The sequence below is a fragment of the Haemorhous mexicanus genome, chromosome 2, assembly GCF_027477595.1.
Source record: "Haemorhous mexicanus isolate bHaeMex1 chromosome 2, bHaeMex1.pri, whole genome shotgun sequence".
In the NCBI taxonomy this organism is placed as follows: domain Eukaryota; kingdom Metazoa; phylum Chordata; class Aves; order Passeriformes; family Fringillidae; genus Haemorhous; species Haemorhous mexicanus.
In genome coordinates this window covers 1,737,069-1,762,130 of record NC_082342.1, presented here as the reverse complement: position 1 = coordinate 1,762,130, position 25,062 = coordinate 1,737,069, and the positions used below count along the sequence as shown (strand labels likewise).

Genomic DNA, 25,062 nt, shown 5'->3' with positions numbered 1-25,062 from the left:
TCTAAGTAAAGAAGTGGCGTGACATAACTTAAAAACGATGTAGGAAAGAAATTGGAATAATGGATGGACATAATGATATTTGCAGCATGGTCTGAAATAGCCACTAATGATGTGAATAATTCCACAGCTAAATCCTTCCGACAAGAGCAGTGTGAAGCAAGGAATGGCTATCAGTCTGATGCAAAGGGGGTCAAGACTTTTGTGGAATGGGTCCCCAAGTATGCTGGAGTACTGCCTGGAGACGTCTGCAAGCTCACCTGCCGAGCCAAAGGAACTGGTTATTATGTGGTATTTTCTCAGAAGGTAATGGCAGCTCCAGTCAGGGTTTCATGCTCCAGCTTAGAAGTGTCCCATAGTTTAGAAATCTTTCCCTACAATCAGGGAAAAGAAGTGAATTATGTGATGCAAATATTTAACTGTGTGATCAGATTTAATGGTTTGATGCAGTGGTTGTACCTTAGGGCCAGAAAATAAGTTTTTCCATATCTTAGTATGTGAATGCATGAAAATTATGGGCCTCTCTGCACTAGGTTTTTTGCAGTAGTGCATAAAGGGCTTTCTGCATGGAGTTTTCTGTCATTACGGGGTTTTCTGGAGGAAAAGGAGTATTAGGAGAAAAGAGTACACCTAACCCTGAACTATGTTTAAGGAGTCCAGAGTAATTCCTAAAGAACCAGTTAGCATAGGATAATCAGTGGAACAGATGTGACTTGTGGTCAGTTTGTTCAATCAGATGCAATCCAAACTGAAAGTTACCTGTCCTTGCTTTTGTCCTTTAGCTACATTTCATCTCCTTTTTTTACCATCAATATTAGAGAAGCTCAGTGTGATCTGTCAGGGGAGGCAACGTGCTCTGAGTTGGTGACTTCAATAAGGAACTGGGTTTTGCCAGGTGGATCCAAACCCACAAATCTCTGTGGCAGTCTGAACCAAGTTTTATTTGCTTGCCCAGGTCACTGATGGCACGGAGTGTCGACCCTACAGCAACTCGGTCTGTGTGCGAGGGAAGTGCATCCGGACGGGCTGCGATGGCATCATCGGATCCAAGCTCCAGTATGACAAGTGTGGGGTGTGTGGAGGAGACAACTCCAGCTGCACAAAAGTCATGGGAACCTTCACCAAAAAGAGGTACTGATCTCAACAGCAAGTGCATCTTGTTGTGCAAGTAGTTACTCTGACACGTGCTGCTTGCTTTCTGCCTCTAAATGCAATTTGCTTTCACATGGGGGGAGAAAAACCACACTTATAGCTTATTGCAGTTTCCAGATGTGCACAGCTGGCTCCTAGCATTATCCTGAAATTGGCAAAGTACCAACTGGCAGAACACTGCACCCAGCTCATTTCTGACACACAGTGCCAGTGAAGCAGGAATAGCAACTCATGCCACTTGCAAACCTTGCTGTGTCAGGTGGATTGTGGTTCCTAGAGGCCAGAGGAAAAGGAAGACAGAGGGGAATCAGAAAGTTCTTGGGATCAGAATTATCTGCATCTCTCTGAAATTTTGCATTTCTCACTTGTTGCTGCATTAGCAAGCTACACCCTGAGAGTGCTTTTTCATTTCATCTATTTTGAGTGGCAGCGAGGACATCCCACCTGATTTTGTGACAAACATTCCTTGTATTAGAAGTGCAAAGAAGCAGACAGCTGTAAACACCTTCCTTAACAGCTGAGAGAGATTATACCCAAAAATTCCCTTTTCCCACTGCTGAGTGTGTGTGGAGTTCAGGTAAATAGATGAGATATCAGAAATATCATAGGCTTACTCACGACTATATCTCTTCATATCCCTTCATGTCCACTGGCATAATATCAATCTCCAGATGGACTTTTTAAAGTCAGAATATTTATGGCATTTATCCACAAGCCATTTTTCTCTCAGAGTTCACAATTATGGCATTTATCCACAAGCCATTTTTCTCTCAGAATTCACATTCTAACTCTAATAAAACTTAATATAAATAAAATAAAAGGAACTCCTGCCATGGTTTTCCCTCACCACGCTGGGGCCAGTACTGATAGACCAATCTCAAGTAAGTCCTCTCTGTTAACTAATTTTTTTTCCTTCTTCAATTCTTCAAATTCATAGAAAAATTTGGATTTTTAATCATCATTTATACATATTCCAAGATATCAAGGGACTGATCTACACATAGAAACTTTTAGTTGACAATTTCTGTTCAGAATCTGTGACTGTGTTAAGCATCTTTTATATATGAACTTGATTTTATAACTCCCAAATTCTTACATAGCATGTTGAAAGCTACCAGAAGTTGAAATCTGACTCCTGAAATGATCTTTTATTTCTATACATTTCAACAGACTGATTAATAGCAGTCAAAAATGGCTTGGAGAGTGAATTTATTCTAAAAATAAACATAACTAATCTTCTTCTTGGTAAACCAACGATTGCTCACCTAACAATGCCAAAACACCTCTGCCAAAAAGAATGGCTTTCCAACCAAATTAGTAATTATATAAACCAAATCTTTTCCAATTTGTAAATACTGGGATGTCTGGGAATGTCTAAGTGAAGTTGTCAGTGGGAGATGTATTCATGTGATTTGGCAATAATCAAGCTCCAGGAAAAGTGTTAGAGGGGCTCCATGAATTTCAGGGAGGCCAGATTTGTACCATAGATACACTTGGAAATTGAGAGATTTATTATAATTATCCCTGTGAAGTTACCATCTTACTCCTCAAATCATGCCTTTTAAGTGTCATGAGACTGGCCAGAGGGTAAATTTATGTTCTAGTATGATTTTGATTGGATTTGGGACTGCTGATTTATTTTTACTGGAAAAGTTGTTTGGGGCAATTCTTCTCTGTGAGTAATTGAAGTTAAAATAAACCCCTGATTAAAATAGTGAAATCTTAATTGTCTGTAAACTGTTTTTACAGTTTTGTTTGAAAGGGCAGGGCTGGTAGGAAAATCATCTTTTCTCCACTGAGAAATGACAGCTCCCTTGTTGCTGTCCACTATAAACTTCAACAGTACACAAAATGTCCAGGGATATTTAAATGTACAAGGCAAAACTACTATTTCCCATTGCAGACAATTGCCAGGACATCATTTGTTTGTGCTTTTTTTTCCTTTTAAAGCAGGCAAAACAGAATCTTGTGGGAAATCTGCTTCCTAGGATTTTTGTTTAAAAAGCTGTAAAGCCAAATTATCAGAAGTTGGGAAAGAGGGGAATTAATCTGCACATACTTCTCTGTGCACATGGAGCATTAGAGCTCTTTTTGCAGACAACTTGAATTCTCCAGGACTGCTTGTAGGTTTTGGACAAATGATTTTGTCACTTTAATGACATGTTTGAACTGAGTTATTCTGGCAACTCTCATGTAAAAATATTTGTGCAGTGCTGTAGAGCACAGTCCCCAGCCTGGGATTCACACCATATTGCTCCAGCTTTATGGAGGTGCTAAATCAATGGAGTCTTAAGTCATTGTCCCATAATTGCTGGAAGTAGCAGGGGATCAGAACAAATGTTTCATTTGTAATATCTGCAGTCTCTACTTGTGCAGCCAAAAATTCTCAAAATTAGCAGTCTGTTCTTTAAACAATCCCAAAGGAGATGCCATCACTTTTATGTATTTTTCATGCATTTTCTCATGAAACCTTTCAGATGTGAGGTGCTTTCAGGATGGCTTTGTCACGGGTTTAGGAATGAAAACACATCTCCAATGTCCAGCTGGTAGCTTACAGCTATGTAAAGCCTTTAAATTGTTTTCTATATATCAGTGAAGTTAAAATAACATACTTGAGATAGTGATAAATTCCAGCACACTTGCAGGTTTTGAATGCTTGTCACTTTTGGTAAAAGAGTTTAATCTCTTTTTCTAAATCCCAGTTGAGATAGTTCCTAACTATTGGAGAATTCTGTGGTGGCACAGATGAAGCCTTTGGGTGCCCCTCTTTAATATTAGACACTTGAGGATTAATCTTTGGCTTTATAAATTTCAAAGTAAACAAATTTTTCCTCGGTGATCAAGACTATTTTTAAATGTTCCCAAGGTACCTCTACCCAGCTGTTCCTCTGCTCGTGCTTTCCTTAATCATCATTATAGCAAAGACAGCAAGAAACAGCTGTAACCAATGCATATCTCATTATCTTTTCCTTGGCAGGCAGCGCGTGCATCGTATTTCATATCTCCCACCCTTTGCTGAAATCTATAAGCTATCTGTTATTTTTCATTCCTCTGGTATCTGACCCACGTCAAACTGTCCCTAAAGCTAAAGATTAAGCAATCTGCAAGAAGTGCAGCAGAAAGTTCTTGGAGAATACGAAGAACAACACAGCAGGCCAAGAGTAGAACCTGGTTAAATTAATCTTAGGGAAAATCCAGGTGGCCTGAAGTGAAATGAAGCAAGATGTTGTTGTCCGTAGGTTGGACTGAAAGATCTGTTCCAGCCTGCTTGGTCCTGTGATTCTGTGTCGTGCCAGTGAGGCATTTGTGAGGCATTGCAGTGAGACTCTCCCTTCTTTCCCTTCCTTCAGCAAAGGCTACACGGACGTGGTGAAGATCCCCGAGGGGGCCACCCACATCAAGGTGCGGCAGTTCAAGAGCAAGGACCAGAGCAGGTTCACAGCCTACCTGGCCCTGAAGAAGAAGAACGGGGAGTACCTGGTCAACGGCAAGTACATGATCTCCACCTCGGAAACCATCATCGACATCAACGGCACCGTCATGAACTACAGCGGCTGGAGCCACAAGGACGACTTCCTGCACGCCATGGGCCACTCTGCCACCAAGGAGATCCTGATCGTGCAGATCCTGGCCACCGACCCCACGCAGCCCGTGGACGTGCGCTACAGCTTCTTTGTGCCAAAGAAACAGGGCCAGCTGCCAAACTCTGTCCCCAGTGGCGGCGGCAAAGCGACGGCGGCGGCCGCGCAGCCCCGCTGGGTGACGGGGCCGTGGCTCTCCTGCTCTCGAACGTGCGACACGGGCTGGCACACCAGGACTGTGCAGTGCAAGGATGGGCATGGGAAACTGGCCAAGGGATGTCTGCTCTCCCAGAGACCCTCAGCGTTCAAACAGTGCTTGCTGAAAAAGTGCTAACCTGTGGTGGTGAGCTGCTCTCCAGGAGGTTTGAGTGAGCCGCTGTTGGCATACTGGTGTCAGGTCTGCCCACACAGACGGAAGCAAAGGCTTCAAAGTACTTGTGTTCAGTCTCTAATTATGGGCAGAATCTGCCTGTTTGGACCAAATGAAGATGTGCACTGCTTTAAATATTAGTAGGGTGGTCTTAATACGTCAAAGAAAGTAAGCGTTAAAGTTGTTATAAGCCCTCTGTGTCTGCAAAAACGTAAAATAAAATAATGCAAAAGAAGAAAAACTGGTGAATGGAGGATCCTGGGATATTTGAAGGTTACAGAATCATCTCCCCTTTTTTCACCTACCTCTACTACAGTATGTCCTTAGGAAACGTCACATGTCCCCATGATCCCACAGTAGCTTATTTTATACTGTTTTGTAAATATCTTTCAGTTGGTATATCACTTTATATCACTTCCTTCTATTAAAGAAATCAAAAGACAAACTACATAAGCAAAATGATTGACCAAAGTATATCTGCAGCCCTTGTGGACTTGGTCCATCCTTCAGAAAGGGCCACAGATGTTTTACTGGAAAATGAAGAGCTTGCTGCTGGTTTTAAAAAGTGATACCTTTTGGTTTTTACAAAAGGAAATACATTTTCGTGATAGGAATTTCCTGACAGTATATCATTAATGTCCGACAAATCCTGTATTTCCACCCCAAAATTCTCAGGAGGAGCCTTGCAGCAGCAGCTTGCAGAGCAGGGAAACCCCCATTGCTCCAGCAGCAGGAACATCAGCAGCTCCTCCTCGTGTGTGTGTCAGGCATGCACCCAAGGAGAAGCTGGCTGCAGGAGGAGTTTGTGAACACTCTGCTTGTAAACCTGCCTGGTTCCAGCTGTGTCACAGCCTGGGCTCCTTGTCACTGAGCAAGAGCTGCTCGAGCTGCTCCTCTGCACAAAACAAAGGCATACTGTGCTTTGTAGAAAGCTAGTTAGAGAACCCAAACTTACAGGTGAGGTAATCAAGTGACTTCTAACTCAGATATTCTGAGGCTGTGTTCAGCTGCTTTCTCTGGTGTTTTCTGTATGGCTTCTGTCTTGAATTTAACAATGTGTAATGTACCTACATCTTTTCAAGAGGCTCTCAAGGTCAAAAAAACACAGCAAGCAGTTAATATTTTATCACTGTTTTGTCCATCGTGTCTAACTCTGGTATTCATCTTACCAGCAAAAGTTTGTAACTATTTGTCTTTTTTTTAAATTGTTTTGTGTGTGTTTTGGGTTTTTTTTTTTTAAGCTATAGAAGGCATTCATGTTTTGTATATCTACCACATTTGGGAGGAAGAAGGGTCACTAGGAAGTCAAACCACATCAGGATGTGGAGGACTTGTCCAATATCAATAAGACTGTTTCCACAGCATGGGCAGTAGCTGGTAACAGTTTTCCTTGGCAGCAATTCCTGAATCCTGTTATTGTCTTGTGGAAGTTCTGTGACTGAGGCTGGGCATTTCACCTTGTGCAGGTGGAGGCCTGAGAGCAACCCTGGTAAAATTGCTCTCTTTAGTATCAGCAGGCTTTGAATGAGACCCTAAGATAACAGGTACCAAAATAAATGGTAAAAAGCCACTGACGAAAGTAGAACCCCATCTTTTACTCCTTTGTTAAACCACACAGGAGAGCAGGAGACTGCAGGAGGATTTTCAGACAAGCCTCAGCTGTAAGTCAGTGGTACTTGAGCACTGAAACACCTCAGGCTCTTCTGAAAATCCCAGGCATTAAATCAGCAGGGAAAACTCACTGGAGTGTGGAGCAAGAAGGGCAGGTCTGACTCCAAGCTGACACAAACATGTTTTTGCAACTGTGGCATGTTTGTGTGAACTCTAAAAAATCATGTGATGATTTCAAAACAGCATAGAGTTGCTACATCTACAACTGTGAAATCTGGAGAAGGATCTGGGTTTTTACCCTGTTTTAAATAAACAGTACCAGGGCAGGGCCTCCTCCTCTGTTAAATGGATTGCCAACAAATGTTATTAATCATCTTTCTAAAATGGTGTGGCCTTCTGTTCAGGAGTAGATCCTGTGCAAAACTGTGGATCTTGAGGAATACTCCCCATTTATTCCTGATCCCAATCTGAAAACTGAGATCAAGGCTCAGATGACTTGCAGTCCTAAAAAGTAAACTTTATGCCTCCTCTGCCTGTTAAAATAAGATCGCTTTGAAATGCCTTATTTTTCCTTCCAAGTAATCTAATTTTGATGCTTATGTATGTATTACACATGTCCTAGAACCTCTCCAAAAAGTCCATAACAAATAGAAACCATCATGAGAGGAAAATGATCAGGAGATTGAATGTGTCTCAGCATAGACAACATTTGTCTCTGCATACAGCTGCTGTGTCAAGTGGTGTGTGTGTTCTGTCATAATAGAGACAGAATGTGCAAGTATTTGTGTTTGCATCATGTTAATAATTTATAATATAGTCAGCAGGCTGAGTAAAGCTTTTGGATGCTCTAGGCATGCCATATGTGGATATAAATTCAGAGCTTCCTTAGATCAGGAGTATCTTTTAAAAATGAAAGAGTTTACTTAGAAATAAATACAAGAACAAACCACTGCAGTGATTTTCACCAGTGTAGCAATGAAGCAAGTTCACACAAGCAAAGATGTGAGGGGGCAATGGGGACAGACCAAGGCAGGACCCGAAAAGTGTAAGATAAAGGATAAGCCAACACTTGCTTTTCAGGTGTTCCTAAATCAGAGTCCAGTTCCAAACCTTGGCTGTGGCAAGGCTGTCCCATGTACCTGATGGATGAAGAATTGGTGCAAGGTCTGTTCTCAGCTGAATCCCGTGTCACTCACCCTGTGACATCATTGTTTACATTTCTGCCCAGTGTTGCACAGCTGGATTCATGAAATGCACTGAGGGGATGGAAACCTGGAATTCTGCTCTTGACTCAGCCAGGAACCATCTCAGTGTTAAATTCACTCTGACTTTGGGACACGCTTCCAGTGCCCACGGGTGAATTTGGACCCCAGAGCATCAGTGGGGTTTACAGCATCTGCTTTTCAAGTAGGATATTCTCATTAGGAAAAAGCCTGGCATCTTTGGTTTGACCGAGTACAAGAAATTAAGTTTAGCTGCCCTCCTGTGGAAACAGTTTTATCACAAGGGGAAGAGGGAATAATCTTGTGGATTAATAACAACTGTTTAAAAAAAAAAAAAAGCAACACAGCACTGAAAAAAATAAAATAATTTATTGTTTTTACAACTGGTATGTGAACAGATGTAATGAATTTATTTATTCTTATTTAACAAAATACGAATTGTGCAAATTCTATATTTAAAATGTTTTGCTATCATCTCTGGCTCTCTTTCTGGCTCTCTTTTAATTTATGCTTCGGGTTTGTGTTGAAAGTACGCCTTGTGAGTTTACATAATATATGGCACTGGTCATTTTTTGTATGATTTTATTTAGAAGACTTTCTGCATGGAACAGGAGTATATGTGCATACACACACGTGTAGATGTATATTCTTTTTCTGCTGCCACCTTTTCCTTCGGGAAGTTGCAGTAGCTTTTTTATTTGATGACAACTCGTGCTCCAAGCTCCTTGGTACCTTTCAAAAAGCTCTCAACAAGCAAGTCCCAAAGGTCTGTGGACCAAAAATGCCCTGTAGTGGCTCCTGAAGAATTCACAAAACACATTGGTGTCTCAAAGGCACGTGCAGTTCATGCTGCAGGCCTCAGTGATAGACCCCCAAAACTGATCCAACCCCTTAAATTGCCCCAGAATTTCAGTAACTGGGAGTCCTCTCCATGCGAGTGAGGTTCCTCTGCCAGCACTCCTCTCTCATGCAGCTTCTTATGTTTGTGACAACACTAAAGAGAAAGTTCCTGGGTGTCCCTATAAAATAGCTTGATAAACATATGATTTGGTTTATGAGGACTGAACCATTTAAAATGCTGGTTTTTCTATGTTATTTCTGTTTATATACATATATAAATATGTATATATGGCTATAAAAAGTCAAAAGTCCAACTTGGAAGGCTTTGCAATGTTTTACTTCATTGTATTTCAGCTCTTTGCTCCACATCAGGCAGTTAGATAAAAAAAAAAACCCAAACAGCAAAGCATGTTTCCATGAGAATAATACCTGTTTTTCTTCCACTTCAACTTTCTGCAGTCAGTTCATTGACCAACACAAATGGCTCTGCCAGGGCACTACCAGAGCCTGCACATAAACAGTTCCACACTGCTGGAAGTCACCTTGCTCCAGTGTTCACCTCAGTTAAATTCCAGCTTAGCCTCTCTTCTGCCACCCAGGCACTGCCCAAAGCCAGTCAGTCACGAGGCTTTAGAGAAATTAGGGATGGCCAGGGGGTGATGCTTCTTCTCAAGGCCCTATCCAAAATGCTGTGGAATACAAAGCTGGGCTTTGATGATCTTAAGGGCAGGCTTTGAACAAGTTTTCATCATTAATTGTGGGCTTTCAGCAGTAAGTTCAGGTGAATGTTTCAGCAGTAAGTTTCTCGTCATGCCATGCTGTTGTCACTGAGGAAGTGGAGCCTATAGCAAGAGGTAAAATTGGATTCTTTGGGCATAGGCTGGAATTCTCAAGGGAAAAAAAAAAGTTAATGTGGTTTGGAGAATTTTTTCCTTTTTTTCATGAAGTGATTTGATTTTTATAGAGCTGCCAGAGTGCCTCACTGCATTCATACTTGCCGTGTTCAACATTTTCAAGGGCTTTTTTCCTATGGGTGCCCTTATATTAACTTGTATAGTAAAGCTAGTTAATTCTTGTTTCAAACAACATAGCAAATGCAGATACTTCTGGTTTATTACACACACCAGCAATGTCTCAATGTAAGAGATAATGGGGTCCTCAGCTGGCCCCCCATAAGGGGCTTTGGGGCTTAGAAGGTTTAACATAAGCACAAGCTTTCAGTGATAAAGTTTGAAAAGCTTTAAACACATGTGAGTGGTGTAAGAGCTTCTCCCCACACCACACCAAACATCCCAACACCATCCCACTGCTCTCCATTCTGTGAGTCACAGAACAAAGCTCACAGCATCTTTTGCCCTGGAAGTTGACTCTGGAGAACCAGTGTAAGGACAGTAAAATCCTCTCCACAAACACCAGCCTGGCATAGACCATGTTCAGACACCCGTGGCTAAGTGCAGGTGCATATTTTGTGTGTGTGCTTGTCTATGTGAGTACTTGTGTCTCCATAACTCCCACTCCCAGGGGGAAAAAAGTTACACTGGGTTTAGTAATACATCATTTTAGAGTTACTTCATGGCATCATTTGGCTTTGCTGGAGGTGCTTCAGACTTACGCCACTGTGACAGCATAGTTTTTTCTTTATTTATAGTAGCTGGTTTACACAATTTATCATGTGAACTGTGAAATCTGCAAATAGCTTATCTTATGAAACATGGTGACAGGCATATAGGCATTGTTAAAATCCCATCAGATACAGGAAATATGCTGAATTAAGTAAGTTGGAGACAGGGTATAATTCTGTAGAGCAATAAATTTAACTTCTATTGCCAGGTCATCTGCTTAGCATCAGATAAGAGAAAATGAACAAGGTATTACAGGCAAGACTAAGGGGAAAGCACAAAGTTTGGGTTTGCTTAGTTGACTTCACGTGCCCCTTTGTGCACTGTCAGTGTCAGCATATTGTGGGAAGTCACTTTGTCACCTGGCTGAAATACCAGTATCCTTTCAGAAACCAAGATGTGTCACAAAACTTATTTTTCATCCTAGTCTGTGTTTAATCAGAAGGAGTTCATCTTTTTAGAGCACCACTGTGTCAGCCAGTTTACAACATCAAAATATGATACACAAAATATAAATTCCTTTGAACTGAACTGTGCAAGGTCTACACTGTACAATGACACACAGAAGGCCAACATTTTGTTTTGTAAACTATTACATATGTATAATTTACCAGCTGTAATCTTAAAACACTTGACTCTGTGATTTCAGTAAAAGTAATAAATACAAACTGTATGATAGGTCCAAAAGATTTGTTTATATGGTATATCTGGGGGCGTCTGCTCTTTGTGCCCTGCTGCAGGCAGATGAGCATAAAGATCTTGAGCATAAATTTAAGACATAAATATTCTTTCTGTATGTGAACACTGTGTTTTAGTTGTGGTGGGGTGGAGTTCCAGAGTGTTTGGGGGAGTTGTGAAACAGCAGGAAAGTACAGAAGGTGGTGTTTGTTATAAGATTCATAATTACCCATCTAAAGCAATCTCAGAGCAATAAAGACCTGCCAGAAGGGATGGTGTTGGTGCCCTCTGTGTGCTGAGATGGTGGCACAGAAAGGTGAGAGGTTTTTTGGGGAGACAGAGTTGCAGATACTCCAGTTGAAGTAGTGGCTCTTCAGAGGCACTATTACAAAGATTTACTTTTCTAATAGAACCTTATAATTCATTTTCCATGCTGATTTCTCGCTTCTCCTTTCACATTCCACAACACTACGCTGGAAGCTTTTCTTGTTCCCAAAAATGGTGCTTTCCAAAAAGATATTCTTCCTAAAAGTAAAACCAAACTCATCCTGTCTAAACCTTACCCCATGTGTGCATCAAAATCTATTGATTGCTGGCATTTTTATGAATTTTGGATTTTGCCTTTTATTAACTTGGAGGTTTTGCTTTTTTGTGTTTTACAAATTGTGAATTAAATTGGTTTTTATTTACAGAAACAGTTTATATATGCCTAGGAACATCTTTTCTTTCTAGGCTGTTAAATAATGGCAGTGCAGCTTTACAGAGCTGTCAGTACCTACAGAGGGCCCCAAGCTCTTTACAAAAAAGTCCTATCACCACAGGGATACATTCCTTCTCCACAGCTTTGCATAGAAGCTGCAGTGTCACTGTGATCATGGCAGGTCCTGTCTCCCCAAAATTCCATTTTCATTTCCCACTTCAGAGTTTGCAGTAGCTCAGAGAAAGCCATTACTGGCAAGGGAAATCCATTGGGGTACAAATCAAATGGAGCAGACACAGCATTACAGACTTTCCCAAATGTCCAGCGCTGCCATAATCCAATTACTGTGCAGGGACTGTTCTGTATCAGGAAGATGAACTCATTCTCTCTTAATGCATTTTCCATCTCATCACACTGTGACATTTCACCTCTTCAGAAACTATCTGTAATTACATGTGAGGAGGGTGATCTTTATTCCCAAGATTCTTAACTTGTAGATCCAAATCTCCGTTTTAGGTGGGGATGGAAGATGGATTTGATCCAATTTCAGTATTCAAACCAATCTTTTTTCTTTTTCTTTTTTTTTAAGAAAAAAGAAAATCAGTTTTGGAAACCTCCAAGTACATCCAGTAATCAAACTAAAAAATGTACAAGTCTTTCCACATTGCTTATGCTGTTACCTCATTCTCCAGTACTCTGTGAAGTTTAAAGCAATAAATCCATCATACTTAGACCACTCACCATTCTAAGCTGACCCAAGGACAGGGTTGAAGAGGTAGTGCATGGGAAAAATAATTTAACAAAAGCCAAGGAAAAAAGACTCTTTTCCATGCTTGGAGGGCCAGGGCGGCAATCTCTTTGCTTTCCCTTGATTATTCTGGGGAAAAAACCCACATCTAAGTGAAAAGTCACAGATGTTTTCTTAAGCAGCTGCTCAAGAAGGCTTTGTTGTAGCAATCTAAGGCTGAGCTCATTAAAACATCCATTTTGGCCATTGCTACCGTAGTGACTGCTGCAAGTGTTGCTAAAGAAATACAGTGAGACAAGGAAGTTGGATGAAATTCTGGAACATGTAGGTGTGGGAGAAAGAAGGGTGAAGAGCCCTTACTCCTTTTGAACTTTAAGCTGCTGGGTAGCAGGTGCTGTGCCCTCTCCCAGTGGGATGCCTCCCATGCCTGTGGAACATTTTGCTTATGATCCAAGGCCAAATGCCCTGGTGAAGTTTGCAGATGTGAATTTTGCTTTGGTAACCACGTAAGGGCCATACTCACCTCTTAGTGCATATAAACTACATTTTGGGGGGGAGTGGGGGGGAAACATGCAAATTGCATGCAAATTGCACCTGGCTGGCAATGCAGCAGGGAGGCCCATTGGGAAGCAACCCTGCAAAGCCACGGAGGGACCAGAGAGGAACATCACAGTGAACACCAGTGACGCCTTCAGTTTTAACTTTCATATTTTCCAGATTCTGTACTGCATTGGTATATAACTCTGAACTTCATATAAAGTGTTAGCAAGCTCTCCTCACAGCTCAGTCAGACAAAACAATCCTTTTCCAGCCCCAGAACCAAGGACACCATTACAGCTTCAGGTCAAAAAAGGCAAACAACAGGGAACTAAGGAGAGCAAATCTGGGAGGATGGGACTTCATCACCTGAAGCTGTAATTGGACAATGAACCTCAATATGGAAGTGGACCAAAACTTATAAAAGTGCAAATACTCATGACAGGCCGTCCATCTTAGGTGCATCTTGGGTAGGGCCACGACCAGGCTCTTGTACTGCCCAAGGTGTATCCTGTGAAGACCTTTTTAATAAATCCCTACTTTATTCCTTTAACACTGTCCAGCCTGTGTTCCAGGAAGCCTCTGGAGGCATCACCAGGACGGTCCTGTCGCGCCCCAGAGCATCGGGGAGCTCACATCTTGAAATAGTTGAGAGCTGGCAGCAGGCCACCCATGCGAGGGCCGAGATGGCAGCTGCCCAACAAACCGGCCCAGTTACCTACTAAAGGTGGTCTGGAACTGAAGGGGAGCAGAAATTACACTGGAAACTTTCCGAGAGCACTTTAAAGTGGTCGATCTGAGGCCGGGCCCTGCCCACTGGACGCGGGCCTTCGCCGAAGGCCTCGCCGCGCTAGGCCGGGTTCAGGCCAGAACAAACAGCGCTGGGCGCATTCTGTGTGGGCTGGGAGGAATGTTTTCTCACTGATATTTATGTGGCATGCTAAGATCTGACAGCCATCCAGAGGGGGGTTTGGGGCCAGAGTTTCATTTAAAATACAGGCTGCACACGGAGGAAGGAGAGCGACGTGCAATGGCATTGCTCGTGAGGGGTGATGGGAGCGCCAGAGCCGAGACGGGCTCCGTATGGCCAAGCAGAGATAGAGGTTGTTTCGACAGGAATTTGAGCTATGAAAGGATTTAAGGGGAAATTACCAACCAGTCTGGCACTCAGACGCCAAAATACACAGGCAGACTTGGCTGCACAGGCACGCTGTAATGCTCCTCAGCTTGGTTTCAAAGGGAAGCGGCAGGACCTGGCTGTGGAAACCTCAGCCTCTCCATGCACGCAAGGAATAAAAAATCTCCATCACGACACCACCCCTTTGTTGGGATCAAATCAAACTCTAAAGAATTCTACATGAAGAACTGTTCCTTCAGAAGAAAGAAGCAAAGGATGCTTTGCTTCCCTCTCCATCAGAATATTTTGCATTTTGGGATGAGTTTGTTGTGCATTTTTGGCTACTTTCCCCCCCAGAATAGGCCAGGTACAGATGAAGCCAGAACCTAAGGCAAGCTGTGATGCTGCTGAGGAACAGCTTTGCCTCCAGAAGGTCTCTGCCTGCCTCAGCCTGCTCAAGGCTTTCCCAGCATGGCCCCAGACTCAAGCTCCTCTTCCCCAGAGCCCACATCTTCTATCCCCGGAGCCATTTTCTTTGGCTGCATTCATAATGTGTATTTAAATCATCACCTGGTTTGCTTTCAGAGCTGGTCAGGTTTCTAGAAATATGGAAAAGAGGATGTCTAATACCAAATAGATTAGGGGGAAAAAACCACATCAGAAAAAAAAAAAGAAATTAGGAGGTGTAGTTACTTCTCATTTACAACTACAAAAGAGAAAAAGAAGGGGAAAGCTCCAAGAAGGAACAGTATCTATGAACTGTATCTCTTCTCTCTTGAATCTGGATGTAAGCCATAACCAAGCAGCGTTCAAGAACTTTGGAAAACTCAGAGAGTTAATTTAGATCTCACAGAACTCAATATCTTGGGCTAAGCCTTAAAATATAATACAGAACAGCCAAAATTAGAGAATTGAGCAGCAACAGAGGAAAAAATACTTTAATTTTCAATTAGATACAGCAAGGAGGGAAAATTAACTAAGAAGGGAGCCCAGATGGTTTAAGATCATTTCATACAAGGTTAAATGTAACAGATAAACATAGGGGAAAAAAAATTGGATTCCAAAAGGATAAATATGGATTTCCATTAGAAGCAGTAGCTGAAGAATTCATAGCCCATTTTTAATGAGAACGTGGATATTGTTACTAAAAAGCTGCAGCCCAGACAGGTCTAACCTTTTAAGCCTTTTTAAAGCCTAGTTTGTTTGTTTAATTAGATATTCCAGGAGGTTCCTGCTCCTGCATGGAAGCAATGGTAGCTGCTATATGCATTACAACTCCTGAAGGAGTGGGAGTGAGTCAGTCACTCCTGATGTACCTCTCAATATAACAGTGGCTTTCAGAGCAAAGGGTTAGCAGGGAAAAATAGAATTTCTTTGTACACCTGCTCAGGCCAGGAAGATGCACCTCAGAGACACAGGATTCAGGCATCAGCTTGATGAACAATATTAACCCCAAGGGTTAAAAGAAAAAGCCAGGGACTGGGGTGAGGCTCCCTGCTGGAGGTGCATCATGACCAAGGGTTGCAAAAGGCTCCTTGAGGGACAATTTCTGTGCTGACCCAAGAAATTTGTGAGGATGAAGGGATAAATCCTGCCTGGGAGCCAGTCCTTGAGCAGGGCTGTGAGGCCAATTCACCTGACTTGGTTCTGTGAGTAAATCACTTGGGACACAGCTCAAAGCACTGCAGGGAAGTAGCTGGAGGACCACAAAAACTACATTGGTGTCTATATGGCAACAGGCAGAGGTTATTTTAGCAGTGTGAAATGTTTTCAGATTCCAACAGCATGCAAATAGTGCCAGAGTAATTTGCCAGTGACAATAATGTGTGGTGTAATGCTGAGGATGAAAAGCCTTCAGCTGGGTTTGACCCAGTATAAACCATCCCTGGGTTCTACTCCAGTTGTTTGCAGTGTTTATCAACAATATCTGGGGTTTTTATCTGGGTAGTATCCATCACTTCAATAAAGATAAATATTAAATTATGTCTACAATTACAGTTGCAGTTAAAAATGTAACTTTTATTTCTAAGTCATTCCAGTGAATTTGTAAATCCCATCCTTAAAGCTTTTGAAAAACATACTCTTTTTTCACTCTGCTATTTAACACCAGAGTGTGGCTCCAGCCAAAACCTGAAATCCCACGCAAGGCAGATTATGTTCAGGTCTCTGGCTGTCTGTGTATTTTCCTCTCCTATGTACCTTACAAGCCAAAGCCTGAATTTAGCCCTAAAAGCATATCCTGAGCATACACTCAGGAGACCACATTCAGGATCCTGCCACCCATCAAACTGAACTGATGGATTCTACCAGGATTGGTAGTAAAACCATCATTTCAAAAAAGGCTCTTTACTTAAAGCCTTTTTTTTTCTTTTTTTTTTTTGGTTTTTTTTTTTGTTTTAATGGTATAGTAGTTATGGCAACTGCTTCCTGCCACCTCTGCTGCCAAAAGCCACAATCCATCGATGAAAAAAAGAGCTCCTCCATCCAAACACATTTTTCAGTGGACAGCAGCATTCCCTGGCTGGAGCACACTCTTCCCTTCCCTTCTGCCAAACAAAATGTGTAATGAATGTGAGCTAAGAGTGAGGAATTAAGTGAACTCCTTACAAATGACTTTGTATTTTTACACAAACATGCAAGAGACAAGAAATCAGAACACCTCTCAGGGAGGGCTTAGGGGGAGAAAAGGGTAGTGAACCCCCAGGGCTGTTCAATGAAAGAAAATGTTTTCCTTTCTTAGAACACGTTTGGAATTCAAACTCTTAAAAGTCTTGGCATAATACTAATTAAAAAATTGGGGAGTTATTTCCCCTTTTCCCTTAGTTTTATTCTACCTCCGAGGTCAGTGGCAGGATTTCTCAAGTCTGGGGTATTTCCTGCACAATGATCAAAGTTTGCTGTATGAATTTGAAAATAAAATGTTCCTATTATTTGCTAGTCCCATAACTCTGTTTCTGTGGGCAATTCCTCCTGGTCTTGACCAAAGTAAGTCTTAAACTTCTTGTTTGACAACATGGTTTTAGAAAAGCTTTACAATTGCTTCTATAGGCTGTATTAATAACTATTATTTCCACCCCCAGGTGTAATTCCAATGCAGAGCTGTTTGGATCTTGCTTGTCTTTCCCTTGCTTTGTGGGCTGTGACCTTTCACCACTCAGAAAATAATTAGAACATTTTCCAGCAGATAGCTGGATGTTTTCATGCCCTCTTATTATGGGAAAACATTGTAACAGAGCACTGGAGCAAACAGTTCAATGTGCTGTTCTTTCAAGCCCCTGTGCAGCAAATGAATTTAAATTTACAAGAATGTCAAAAATTGAGGGAATCAAGAATGAGCAGCAGCCTATAAAGCAGGAACTCTCCAATATGGACTGAATTTGGAGGTGTTCTCAAAATGCACCGCAACCATCATGATTCAAGTCCCATGGAGATTTTTGGCTGCCTGTGAGAAGACAAGGCATGGATTCCAGGTCTAATTAGGCACTGCACGCATTGGGGTCATTAATGATTTCCACCACAGTAGCTTCAGCCGATGAGATATTTTGCAAACAAATGGCAGAAGCACAGTGTGGGCACCCAAACACACATACAGTACACAAGCTGGAAATCATGGGAAATAGAAGGGAAGGTAACAGCAGAGACACAGGTCCAATCCAAAATTTGAGGTCAGTATTATCAGCTTTACTTCCAGGTTCAGCAACACATTGCAGCAACGGGAGAACCAGCAGAAATGAGAAGGCAAAGCTCATACATATGATGCCATGAAATAAATTGATGTTTGCGTTTCCAAGGATTGACTGATTAATTCATTGCTTGGATTTTTTTCCCAAGTGAGTTATGCTGGGTTGATCCAGGCCTAGCCTAGCTAAAAGATGGTGCTGCCATTCAAATCCTAATCCTAATGAAATGTCCCCAAGTTCCCCTTAACTGTAAGGCTGAGCTGCAAGATTTCAGAATTTGTCTAGGCTTGCACAGGTCAAATGAAGTGGTGACAAACAGGCACCAGAAGATATTCTTCCCCCTGTTTCCCTGCTGAAGCAACTGGAAGACATAAAAGTCTTAATTATCCTGGTTTAAGTCACACAGTGAGCAGAACCACAGCCAGGAATGTACCGTGGGCTTCTAGGCTCCAAAAAAGTGATATAAAACAACTGTTCCTCTGTTACCAGGATTTTTTACAGCTGCTTTCAGCATCAGGTTTACATTCAAAGTTATTTTTTCATTCCAGCCACCTCTTGCAGCTGCATCCACAGAAGCAGCTCCACACTGCAGACAGGAGCACTGGCCCTGCCTACAGAACCTTTAATTAGTCAAACCAGGTACCTTTGCTAATTGACAGAAAATCCCAGAATCACTTAGGTGGGAAAAGACCTCCAAGACCAGCAAGTCCAAGTTGCATCTGATCCCCTCCTTGTCACCAGCCCAGAGCACTGAGCCTTCCTTGGACACCTCCAGGGATGGGGACTCCAAACCTCCCTGGGCAGCCTTTTCCAAGGCCTGAACACCTTTCCAGGAAAAAAATTCCTGCTGATATCCAACCTGACCCAGCCTGAGGCTGTTCCCTCTCCTCCTGTCCCGTTCCTTGGAGCAAAGCCCGACCCCCCTGGCTGTCCCCTCCTGTCAGGGACTTGTGCAGAGCCACAAGGTCTCCCCTGAGCCTCCTTTCCTCCAGGCTGAGCCCCTTTCCAGCTCCCTCTGCCTCTCCTGGTGCTCCAGCCCCTTCCCAGCTCTGTTCCCTTCCCTGGACGTGCTCCAGCCCCTCCATGTCCTTCTTGCAGCGCAGAGCCCAGAACTGCCCAGCTTGGTTTCTTCTGCAACTGACTGAGGCTGCACTCGATCCCCTCATCAAGATCATCAATAAAGATATTAAACAGCACTGAAGATTTCAAACAGGACTGAAAAGCAGGCACCTAAGAGGTACAGTGCTTGTGGCTTTTGTCCCTGACCTTAGGATCAAATGAACAGTGACCCACAGGCTCTTGCTTCTCCCCAGTGCTATAGGGCCTTATAGATTGAAAATCTCACTATGACCAGACAAATTCACCCCTGGGCTCAAGTTGCTCTACAAGCTGCATTATGGAACAATGGCTGACTTTTCTGGGAGTAAATCTCTGAAGACAAACACTACTGTCATAATTTATTCCAGTGGCACGCTGTCTGCCAAGGCTGCATTACACTGCTCCTCTTATTTATTTATTTTTTAAAGCCTGAATATATAAAATAGTTGCAACTGTTTAATGGACTTTCAAGAATGTAAAAAAAAATATTTTGACACTGCGGAAGGGGTTTCTCCCAGGACTTTTGGGTGTGCCTCTGAACAGTGTTTATAGGTACCTTTAGGATTCAGCATGGAGACAATGGGAACTTCTCTCATGCTCCTCTTTTCAGCCTGCAGTGGATGTCTGTAGTGGGTCAGCTGGACTGCACATTCCAAATGTGTGCTCCTTCCCAGTGACAAAGGGACACGGGGTTCAGATGCAGACAGGCACAGTGCAGATGTCTGAGGCTGAGTGAGATGAATCTCCTTCCAGGTCTCAAAGGGCTCAAAGTGCTTGGGAGCAGTATCCTGTTTCCAAAGAGTTTTCAAGTAAGAACTCCGTTCCAAATGGCCATAATTCTTTCCAAAAATTGACTGGATGAAGGCAGGTTTGTTCTGCAGCATTTTTTTTCACTGAGCTACCATTATGAGAATTAGTAATGTTCCAATTCAGCCTCTCTCCCTCCCTATCATCCCTCCCCTTGACGTCCTCCAGCTCTTACTTCACTGCAAAGTTATCTTTGAGCCCAAAGTAAGAAACTGTACCTCCTCTCTGCTATAGAAAATATCTGCAGTGCATTCAAATCCCCTCAGAACGTGAAGGTTGCAATAATTGTCAGAAAAATGCTTTGCTCACTTTCCCCTGCACAAAATATATTCCTGCAGAGTCACCTAATTATTATGCTGTGATTTATTTTCAGATTTTTTAAAATTAAAATATGAAGTTGTTTAAAATCAAATTAGGAAGGCCTTGGAGAGATGTACAAGTATTTGCTTCACTTGGCCTTGATGCACAACATCAAAATTGTAACTACAGAGCTTTTAGAGTCAATTCTTGAAATACATATTTGCAGTGGTTATTAGAACTCAGTATCCCTACTGCACATCCAATATTGGCAAGCCTTTAGCTTCAGGGAGCTGGGACTGTGAGGTCCAAAATGTGGCCATGAAACACACAGAGGCTTTGACTGCTGTGCATTGTGCAGAATCTCTCGGTGAGGAACTCTTGTTGCTGTGCTACCAGCACAAAGGGAACCCAGCTCCTCACCCCTTTGCTGTGTGTGTATTTCCACTGTCTCTCCTCTTTTGCCTTTACTCCATGGTGAATAAATGTAATCGAGCCAGCTGCTGCTTTCATGTCTGTGCAGTTTTTCTGCAGGTGGCACTCAGTTCTCATGAACGTGCTCCAGCTCATTCCCTGAAGAAAACCCCAACATCCATACTTCTCATTTTGATTATAACCAAATAGTTAGGCAGTAAGAAAGGCAGAAGTGAGCAAATTACTGAACTCATAGAGGGGAAAAGCTTTGGAGCAACCGGTACAAATTTTTGTGTCTGGTTCCTGGGAAGTTTCTTTTCATCCTCCTACTTTAGCTGCAGTTTTACAGGCAACCACATTCAAAAGAGGAGCCTCACAAAAAGGAGAGTCAAATATTTGTGGAAGGTGTTGGATCTCTCAACTTCTTTTGCTACCCAAATGATTTCTGCTCCAAGCAAAGGTGGTGCTCAGTGTTCTTTCATTTGTATCATTTATTATTAACATGTATTTGATTAAAATCATGAAACTGAAGTAATTGTAGAAAATTACTCCCACAGGATGTGAGGATTCCTCCTCTAGCATTTTCTGTGAACACTCTCATCTTTATGGTTTGGTATAAATTAGAGGCCGCTTCTGAGTGTTTAGAGGTTATAAATATGAAAGGGGTGTTTTTTTCCCTCCTTCAACTATTACATCATAAAATGAGAAGTGACTAGCAAAAACATGTCTTACTGCATAAAATAAGCTAATTTAAAAATCAAAATAATCAGCCCTACCCATTAAAAAAGGGAGTGACAATCAGCCCCTTGCTAACACCTGTCATTCCATGTAGCTCCATGGCCTTTGGTGGGATGGCTCCACATTGCACACACATAAATAAAAATATCTTGGGCCCAATAACCACAGATTTATAAAGGCCAATGTACAGCTTGTAAAGAAACAAATATTTTAAGTGCAGTGCCTAATTCCTGGGTAATTTAAACCCATTTTCACAGCTCACCAAATGTCACATTGTCGTGTTTACAAAGAGGTGAATGCTTTCATGTGGGCCCAGGGAAGTCATATTTGCAGTGCAAAGTTTACCTGCTTACCTAAAAGTCTCCCCAGTTCTCCTGTTGGTCTAACATAGAATTATCTAAAATGATTCCTACTTTTGCACACCACATTACAGAATTAAGCTAGCGAGCTATTTCTGAGTATTATTAGCAAATTTTGTGTGTGTGGGTGCCTGTGAGCAGGACTAAAAGTTTTTAGTGCCATCTTTTGGGTGGTCCTAATACTACAGAACAGCTTAATCAAAGCAACTATAGATTTGCCACCATTTCTGTGCCTAGGAAGCCAAGTGTTACTTGTTTCTAGAGATGTGGGGATGACACAAACTCAGCAGGAGCAGGAATTGCTGAGAGTCTTTCCATGCTGCATAAAGAACCACCCCCTCCAGCCATTTCTTAGCACACAAATCCCCAAATCCCCAGCGGCAAAATATTTTCCTGTTTAGAAATGCTGGTTTTTTTCCAGCTTTGGCCAATGTTCATGCTATTTTATAAGATAATTATCCATGTATTCAGTCACACCCTATAGCACCAAATTTCTTTCTCCTGCCTCTCAACATAAGACTGACAATAAACTCACTAATGTAATTGTTTCTCTTCTGTCTTTATTCGATATTCCTTGCTAACCCTAAAAGTAGTTCCATGTCAAAATCAGACAAAACCCAAGAACTCAAAATTCCAACTTAACACCTGCTCTGACAATGCAGAATTAAAAGTCTATGTAAGATACTACTCTCATGGTGCCTGGTACATGATAATTACAAAATCTAGTCATAAACCAATGGTTTTAATAGGCTTCTAAATAGGATTAGATTACAATGTCCCTTTGAAAATGTTGGTTGTCAACTAATAGCACCTTAGGCACGAAGAAATTGAGTGTACTGAAGTAGGTAATGCTTTCCTTTTGCTTTAATGGGATGAGAGGGCTTTCTACCCCCACTCCTGGACAAATGAGACACTTCCCACAGCAAAGCCTAATTTCACCTGCTGGGGAAAGCACAGGGCTTGGAGGTAGCTGGGCTTTGGTGCCCCGGAGGAGCACAAAGAGCAGGTCAGGGTTTGTCCTGTGTTCCCTGACCCAAGGCAGCAAACACAAAGCCAAAGGAATTACTCATGTGTGGAGCAGCATTTATTTACAGCACTTGGCCCTGGCGTCTAGAACACCAGCTGATCCTTTTTGTGCTATCTGTGAGGGTTGAAACGACATACAGAGCAAAGTTTTGGACAAAGCAGCCTCTCCAGCAAAATGCTGATGTCTGTAATTAAACTTATCTCTGTGTGGTAATGTTCCCCAGGCACTGCTTCCTGCTCCAAGTGCTTGTTGGAGGCTTTCTGGAAGTGTCAGAAGGTTTGCATTCCCCTGCTCTTGGATAATCAAAACTGCTTGCAAATTTGTTTGGATGTTGAAACAAGCTCAGGCAGGGAGTTTATGCATGGGTGGTTTGCAGCATTTTAGGAACATGGGTCTGGAAGTTACTTCCCTCACCAGTGCATCCTTTCCTCTGCTGGGGTAAGAGGTAGATACACGTAATTCAGCCCTGAAATTCACCAAATTCAATTTTACAGCTCTCTGTCTCCATCCCTCCTGCTGGAAAACACATCTACACATGTGCCCTCCCTGAAGCAAAAATCACGAGTTAATGCTGTCACTCCTTGCAGTTTCTGAGTGCCTGATGTCATAGCTGGAGTGTTTATAGCCTTTCAATTTGTTTCCGACACCATGTTTGAGTTTGGATCCTTTTGAGGAGGTAAAAAGAGAATATTTTTCTTGGAGAGCTTTGAAATCCAAATTGCAAAGCTGGCAGGGCCCTCTCAGTTAAATTTGGGTTCACTTTTCTGCCTTATTAGCAATTTCTTTGCACAACCTATTTTAGTTGTGTATTTACCATATAAAGCAAAGCTAGCTCAGCTGGCATCACTAGAATTATATAAATGTATGTTTTTATAAAGTGGAAAATTTTTACCTGTTTGCTAAAATACCTGATGATGCTTTGGTTTTAAAAAGTGTGCTCTATGTGACAGCTGTGCATATTTGCTCTGGAGCTGGGATTTTTATACCACACTCAGTCCATAAATGGTATTGAGCAACAGCTTCTGAGATTTTTTAAATAATCAAGAAAGGAAAAGTGGGTGAGGGAAGCTTGGAAATTGTGCTGATCTACTCTGGGACCTTGGAGGTCTCAGGGAAGGGGCTTCCCTGGATGGCTTGGAAGACATAACATACAAGCAGAATGGTTATTGGAATAATTAGAATAATTGGAATGTCAGCCTCAGAAGTCCAAGAAGTCTCCTCCAGTCCACACCCCCCGTTAAATCTCACGCTTCATGGGGACCAGCCCTGCTCCTGCCAGTGCACCCCTGAGGATGAGCCCAGCAGCAGCCACATGACCTCAGCTGGCACCTCCCTGAGCCCAAACCACCCAGATCAGCCCCACAGAGGACTCTGTGTCCTCTTCTGCTTGCATTTCCCAAGGGACGTGCAGATGTGCAGCTGAGGCAGCCAGAGCCAGCTGCAACCCAAAGAATTTGGGGTTGCCTCAGCTGTGTTCCCCACAGACCCAAACTGGGCACCAGACCAGGCCTCTTTCCCAGCAGGAGAGGGCAATGCCAGAGGAGAAGGGGACATGATGTCCACCTCCCAGTCATGTCCATCTTATGGTCATTAAGGATGGCTGAGCTCGTGCAGGCAATTAAATTAATTATTCTGACTAAAAAAATATCCCATGTGAAACAACACTGCATCTTTCTGCCTGCAATATTTTAACAGCATATCTAAAAATATTTGGAATTAAAACTTATAATCCTCTGATTAAACTGAAGGTGGAAAACAACTATGAGAGAATGAGTCAAAATACTGAGATTATATAGAATAATACTGGGAAAGACTTTCCTCATGCCTATTTTACCCCTTCCCTCTCTTCTTAGGACTTTGCATAATGGTTTGCATATCAAAGTAAGGAGAAATTGAGTGATGCCAAATGGAAGTTACACAGTTTGTAAATCGACTTCTTGATGTTTGGTCTCATGCAGCAGCAATGTTCCCTTCAGAAGATCTAAGAGCAACAAGAGTGAAAATACAGATTTGGTTTGCCTTGGTTTACTACTGTCTGTTTATTTCCTGCAGTGTCCCTGGGATAAACTGACCTGGGGGATGGATGGGTGTTTTGTTTGAAAAGCCTCACTTCTTGTAGAAGACACTGCACATGCCTCCTCTCGATACCATTTGTAAACAGAGCATTTCAGCCAAGTTTTTATGAAGCTTTCGATCCTGTGAGGGGTTAGCACGATGCTGGGAGTTCAGCCTGACTATAAATATTCCCAGGAGTGGGGCCTAGGTGTCTGCTGAGTCCCCTTTGTTCCTGTCTGTGCCCCAGCTCCGTGTCCCATCGCTGCACAGGGGCTGCTCCTGGGGTGGGAGGTATTAGCAGTGGGAATTGCAGTTGTGCAAGAGAGGTTTTGTGCCACAGGGGCTCCCTGAGCTCAGCCAGGGAGACACAACCAGGCTTCTGCAGGGAACCAGGACAGACAGAGAGAGCAAACC

At 42.5% G+C, this 25,062-nt stretch overlaps 1 protein-coding gene across 1 annotated transcript in view; it reads left to right on the top strand.

Annotated features, from left to right (window-relative positions):
* The window catches only part of ADAMTS5 (ADAM metallopeptidase with thrombospondin type 1 motif 5), a 40,472-nt gene extending 29,392 nt beyond the window's left edge, over positions 1-11,080 (top strand). The window contains exons 8-10 of the mRNA XM_059870208.1: positions 128-303; positions 953-1,128; positions 4,500-11,080. Coding sequence (XP_059726191.1) covers positions 128-303; positions 953-1,128; positions 4,500-5,064 — 917 coding nt within the window. The 3' untranslated portion in view covers positions 5,065-11,080. The remainder of the gene's footprint in view (positions 1-127; positions 304-952; positions 1,129-4,499) is intronic.
* Positions 11,081-25,062: the final 13,982 nt, after the last annotated feature.